The sequence below is a fragment of the Sitodiplosis mosellana genome, unplaced genomic scaffold (genome assembly GCF_009176505.1).
Source record: "Sitodiplosis mosellana isolate CC-2019 unplaced genomic scaffold, AAFC_SMos_1.0 Smas_scaffold_18, whole genome shotgun sequence".
Taxonomy (NCBI): domain Eukaryota; kingdom Metazoa; phylum Arthropoda; class Insecta; order Diptera; family Cecidomyiidae; genus Sitodiplosis; species Sitodiplosis mosellana.
Window position 1 is genome coordinate 1,240,870 of NW_022595260.1, and position 6,287 is coordinate 1,247,156.

The 6,287-nt window shown below is 37.6% G+C and overlaps 1 protein-coding gene across 1 annotated transcript; it reads right to left on the reverse strand.

Annotated features, from left to right (window-relative positions):
• Nucleotides 1-2,709: 2,709 nt before the first annotated feature.
• LOC129568273 (sodium-coupled monocarboxylate transporter 1) lies at nt 2,710-5,918 on the reverse strand. Its single transcript, XM_055445941.1, has 11 exons — nt 5,605-5,918; nt 5,067-5,226; nt 4,804-4,921; nt 4,631-4,736; nt 4,446-4,562; nt 4,286-4,379; nt 4,141-4,187; nt 3,903-4,075; nt 3,786-3,831; nt 3,529-3,723; nt 2,710-3,383 (listed from the first exon to the last, which is right to left on the reverse strand). Exons 1-11 carry the CDS (start codon nt 5,823-5,825, stop codon nt 2,843-2,845), a joined length of 1,818 nt encoding a protein of 605 aa, XP_055301916.1. The 5' UTR covers nt 5,826-5,918; the 3' UTR covers nt 2,710-2,842.
• Nucleotides 5,919-6,287: the final 369 nt, after the last annotated feature.

Consider the following 6,287-nt stretch of genomic DNA (forward strand, 5'->3'; position numbering starts at 1 on the left):
TTTTAAAGATATAATTTGTCAATATTTTGGAGAAAATGAAACACAACGCCACTTTGAAGAAGCAGCAGAGAGCAACGCCAGAAAGAAATATCCAAATTGCCATTATTTTACGTTCAATTATTCATAAAAAAAATATTGCGAACGCAACGGGCATGCATATTTCGGTTTTACGCTTTATTTATTGCCATGAAACGTTGTCGGAATATTGATCTCCGTCGAATCGGGGAAAAAAATGAGCGAAATTCGTTGACACGAAAGTAAATCTTGTGCTTTGAGGTGAAATTAATTTGAAGATGAGCCGTTGTTCCTTTCCTTTTAAGGCTTAGCTGTTTATTGCTTGGGGTGAATTCGACAAACAGAACGCACGGGGAACATGAGATTGGCATGAGGGAGGTAGACGATTCGCCGTTATCGAATGATAAAATGAATTGATTTCGTTTTTACTTCAAAATGTTGGTATGATGTTGTCGCGCGTGTACAAAGTTTTAATGGACTGAAAATTGGTTCAGAAAGAATAAAAAAACATGTTGAATTCTTAAAAAGCCGCTTATTTTCAATGAAAATTAGGTTTGCGTAGGATCTTCTTTGAACATGTCTGAGCCAATCGATACGTAACACAGAGCCAAGAGCATTACTAGCTTCACTGGACCCATCTATGAAATGGATCCACTTCACCTTTACTTGAAACTAGACGAAGAAAGAATTTGTGAAGAACTAAAAGTTTAGTATGTGACATGGCTTTTTTATATGCATCCGTAATGGAGAAAAATATAAACCGAACATTGCAACTAAAACCAAAGTGTAAAACTGAAATTAGCGAGCTCTCATCATTTTTTTTATGTATTCTGAACGGTTACACCAAACATCAAGACTCCATATACATTTAACGATGTCAATATGCCCGACGTATACTATTGTGCATGGAGCATGCTTATTTTAGTTCCTCCCTTCGTTTGATGACTTCGTTGAAGGTTTGCGATGGTTTTCGGCGTTTGCGAAAAAGTGAGTCGAGAAAAAAAGTTTGTGGTAAAAACTTTAACTAATAAAATACCAAGTAGAAGGGAAGATGTTTACAAGAGCACAGTATGTTGTGGAATATGTCGTCAATGGGATTCGTACCAAGGAACACGATTTCCACATAAATCTGAAATTGCGAATATCTCTTCGTGCGTTGTCGCTGCATATTCGCTGCTGATTTGGTTGATGAACTTGTTGCTCGGGCCGAATCGAAAAATTGATTTGCTTTCGAGACCCTACTGTAATCACCTTTAGCAAATCACCTCCCATAAGATGTTATAGTTACTTAGTCAGACATGAGCGCTGGGCAATGGAAGCATTGCTAAACAATGTCACCCGAAAAAAACTCGAACGACAAACAAAATTATTGTGACTTTTTTATTGTCTTTGCCAAGAGAAAGAGATAAAAGAAATAGAGAGTAAAATACGGTTGCAGCTCACAATTACGATGTATAATTTGACAGCGAAAATGATTCACCAACGCAGTTTACGTGCAATCGTACATATCTTTGACATTTTGTCATAAAATTTACAGCTCAATTCACGACGTACATGTAAATGACACATTCGATTTTAGTGAATGTGCCCGCATCTATCGGAACACTAGTGATCCCATTGTTTTATTTGCCTTAAATTGAATAAGTGTATGTTCACAAAGACACACAACAAATGAATTCTTCCATTCATTCTGGCGATTTTCCTTCCGACGTTACCGCAGCACAATGAATGCATTAGGCCTACTAACGGAATAAACATACACATACACATTTTTCAATGACACACTATTGACAATTTTCCGTATTCACTCAATGGGCCTTGCCGAGAATGTGGTGAAAACACCTACATATCAAATATTTCATACGCATTTGATAATGCCAAAGCCATTCATTTATACAATTTCGTTAATGCGCGTAAACGGGTCTGATTGGGTGTTTAAACCATCAAAACCAACTGCCATTTTCACGAGTTGAGTGTGTATGATATGTGACAGTTAGTGTGAAAGAGACAAAGTTTGACAGAAGACTATTTAGCAGAGCCCCTTTCAAATGGTCTTTGCCGAAATTCCTGCTTAGCCCCGTAAAATATGTTGTGTAAGCTCAACCGCAGGTGAAATGCGAATCTGTTTCTATCCAATCTAATAACCAATTTTCGACAGCTTCGTATGCTGTTTAAATACATTTGCATTCCACTGCGATTGGAGTGATATGAAGTGATAGATATTATTGAGCTTAAGTTCATTTACCGAACATTACACAGTGACAATCATTACTTATTCAATATTCAATTAAAAGTATCATTTCCGCACCATTTCGTTCGGTTTGCGTCGTGTCGTTCAAAATATTTGGCGCTGCTTTTATTGCCATTCAAAGGTCGATACTAAGGGGTAAATCACTACTGAAAAGACTTAAAGCACCGAAATCCACTGAAATTTTTCAGTACTTTTCAGTGTTTTTCCGTATCAAAATAGATCTGGATTTTTGACAGTTGAAAGTTGTTTTGACTGCCATCTATTCATTTTCCCCCCCGAAAATTAATGCCATTTTCAGTCCTTTCATATACTAATACATTGGGCACTGAAAGTACTGAAAATCACTGAAAAGTACTGAATTCAATTTTGCAGTAGTAATTCGCTCCTTGGTAGATACTATATCGTGCAGTTTTTAAAAAACATGTATATAGATTTACTGAGATTAGGTCTGACACCAGAAACCAATTATTCGTATGCGTAACATTTTATTCCAACCAAAAATGTTTCATATTTTCAACTGCTATATACTACTTACTACTATTACATTTATGAGTTACTTAAACCGAATGAAAACACTCAGGTAGTGGACGAGATTGCTTTCAGATCGACGCAACTGGCATATCGAATGTCATCCTCTGTGCCGAGCGGTTCTTCACGTTTCAACTCCAACTTCAAATATCTACGTACAAACGGTGCGAATAGTTTGGGGTCCATTTTGCGTGGGTCGTTAAAGCCACTTATGGCCGATACAATGGTTGATACAGCAATTGTAATTAGAGCTCCCAATAAAGTGTACCATAGATAGGAAATGTGATAGATGGTGAAGTCAGGTCCGATGACTGGGTCTTCAATGAATGGAGCATCAGTGCCGTTGATTGCCAGCAAGTTCAATGGACTCTCAGCCATAAAAATGTAGCCGCAGCCTTGGGTATCTATTGGTTTTATCGAATGGAACAGTTCACCTGTTGCTATTGCCGCCTGGGCACGAGCACAAATCCATGCCATAACTCCTAGACCAGTTGCACCCCCAATCACAACCCCAAGTCCATTTATCCATGGCAACAACACTCCCATCGTGAATATCCCTAGAAGTGGTCCATTTGAAACAGCTCCCAAACTAATTGACAAAGAAAATAAATTTCGATGCGGATATGATTCCAGAGTGGAGATTGAGTGACAAAAATGACGAAAGAGAGATTATAATTTCGATGAAAGAAAATACATCGAGATCTTTTTTCGAGTAAATTTTTGTAAAGTTTCACCTGATTGACAATTGCAAAACGGCACCCAATTTTTCCACCAAGAATACCAGGCATACACAAATTGCCCCAAATATGGCAACTACAAAACGCATTACGTAATGAGTTTGCTTTTCGGTTAGGGGCTTCTTGATGAAACTCTTCACGAAATCCTCAAGAATGACAGCGCTCATGGAATTCAAACCAGTTGATAAGGAACTGTACGTGAAACAGAAAAGGCAATAAATAAAATAAAATAGAGAAATATTAGATAAGTTTACCTTAAAGCAGCACTAAAAACACCCGAAACGAACAATCCAGGCAAACCTATATAGAAAGTAATATAAAGATCTTGGAATTAAGTCACACAATTTATATTCTAATCTTGTGAGGCAAACCAGGATAATCGCCAAACAGCTGCATCACCAGCAGAGGTAGCAGTTGATCTTTGGCCTTCACCAATTTAGTGGTCAAGGGATCACAGTCGTGATATGTTGCATATATTAAAAGACCACAGTAGGAGCAGGTGATAATCAGGACCAAAGTTCCGAGAATGAATAGCCAAAGAGCCCTAGATTTGGATGAAAAAAAAAATAAAACCAACTAGAAATGTAGAATGATGATGATTTTTCCCACATTTTTGCATCTCTGAGTGTAGGTAGCGCCAGATAGCGTTGGATCATCTGAAAGAGAAAAAGAATGGGTTGGGTTGGGTTGTAACTGTGCAATAGGTACTGTACTAATATAGATTGCAATAGACATTATGACATTTAGTGAGTACATTTTGAGAGATGGCATTGCTTTTTAACCATTGGGCAAAACCTCCAATTACAACAGCGTAGATGGTGTGTCTTGTTTTCAAATCAAAGGTAAATCTACAAAAACCGAAACAAATCGTTAACCGCTGCGGAAAAGGGCTTCTGTATGTGTTATGACATTACTCAGGTAATTCGATCCGTCCACTTTCGACTGCTTTGTCCCACACCATACCGAATCCACCAATGTCAATTGTCCCCTTTATCATGACCAGAAACATGGCACCAAACATCATAACCAGCCTAATGGTGGACGATTTTCAATCAATTTGTCAAACAAGCAACGCCTAAAGTGCAATGATGTATCTTACTGTATGCAGTCTGTAAACACCACAGCTTTAAGGCCTCCCACGCAAGTGTAAAAAATACAAACGAGACAAACAATTGGTGTGATCAAATGAACGTTGACCCCGGTTACTACAAGCAAAAGTGGCAAATGAGCGGATATTTGTTTTAAATTGATTACAAACTGTCCGAATATTACCCTGGTTAAACGCTAACGCTGGCACGTAAATAACAATCGGAAGCCAGAGCATTGTGCCAAAAGTGAAAAGTACAGCGCCAAACAAACGAACTCGATTGTCAAATCTGGTCTCCAAGTACTGAAATTGATTATAAAATGAAGTAAAATAATAATCATTTTGAACAATTTAACTATAAATACACAGTGTTGTATCAGATTCTCGATACACAAACATTGTAGGCGATATTTTTCTGCTTCTTACATCGTAGTTCCGATCAACTTACTTGGTAAGTGGACGTTAATTGAAGGTCGTGGAAGACAGGCAAATAGATGTAGGTCATGGCGATGCCCATTAAAATAACGCCTAGCATAACAAACATGTATTGCACGCCATAAACGTATATTTCGGTAGGAGTACCAAGTAACGTTATCCCACTAACAAAACTGAAAGCAAACAAGCACATTAGAGTCTTGTGATAAGGACAGACGCTCTTGTTGCAGCTATCTGATGAAAAAATCATGTGCTCAATAAGCTCGTCATATCGTCTTCATCATCTTCACATCAGCTTAAACTGAGAATAATGAGAAAATTGTAGTTTATCCAATTTGTAAGCTATTTTACACATATTGAGCTTGATATGAGCGCTGCAAACGGCACACGAAGTTAGTATGATTTTTTTCAAAATGTGATTTCGAGCTTCTGCGTCAAACGGATTGTTGAACTTTGATCAAAATAACGGCCTCTCTTCAATTTGTTTGATGTTGTTTAATCAAGCGCACCCAAAACGAGTGTACTTTTGTTCTAGCGTTCAACAAACGTACCTTGCAATCAACGACATTGTTATGGGCACAACTGACATCTGTCGACCCCCCACTAAATAATCGGACTCTTCGTCGCATTTTTTGGCTGGCTTTTTTTCGAAGAATCCAAAATACACACCAATCAATGCACAAATCACCAACATTACCACAAACACCATATAGTCCGGCAGGCCGAACTTTTGCATTGATATTTTTACATCATCTAACATGAGACCCGACATTTTTACGTTTTAAATAGCTAACAGTTAACAACAGTCCACAAAAATCAACAATGAATCACAAATAAATACGAAAATGAGAAACAAAACACACTTGAATAAATTTTTTAGGTAATAATTTGAAATTTTTTATGCTTCATTTATTGTCACCAGTTTAGTAAAGGAAAAGAGCTATGGACATCACCAGGAAAAAAAAACTTGTTATACGCCAACGTATTGACCAGCAGAGCCTCCACTGAAAATGAATTCTTCACTGATAAGAGAATAAGTTTTGAGACTAAGCTGCGAACAAAATGTGTGTGGTGTCGCGACAATGGCGAATTACGATCTGATGGCGAATGAGCGATAAGCATTCTGCATGCACTACATTTATTTATGCCATTGTACAGCACTTAATTGGAAAATTGAAGCCATTATGCTATTTATAATAATGTCACTCACTCACTCAATTTAAAATTTTTTGAT

Excerpts from the sequence above, each read along its gene's own strand:
- LOC129568273 (XM_055445941.1), bottom strand. The coding sequence starts at position 5,825 with ATGTCGGGTCTCATGTTAGATGATGTAAAAATATCAATGCAAAAGTTC. Across the intron at positions 5,227-5,604 it reads ACAATGTCGTTGATTGCAAG|TTTTGTTAGTGGGATAACGT; the intron begins GTACGTTTGTTG and ends GTTTGCTTTCAG. Across the intron at positions 4,380-4,445 it reads GGACGGATCGAATTACCTGA|ATTTACCTTTGATTTGAAAA; the intron begins GTAATGTCATAA and ends CGGTTTTTGTAG.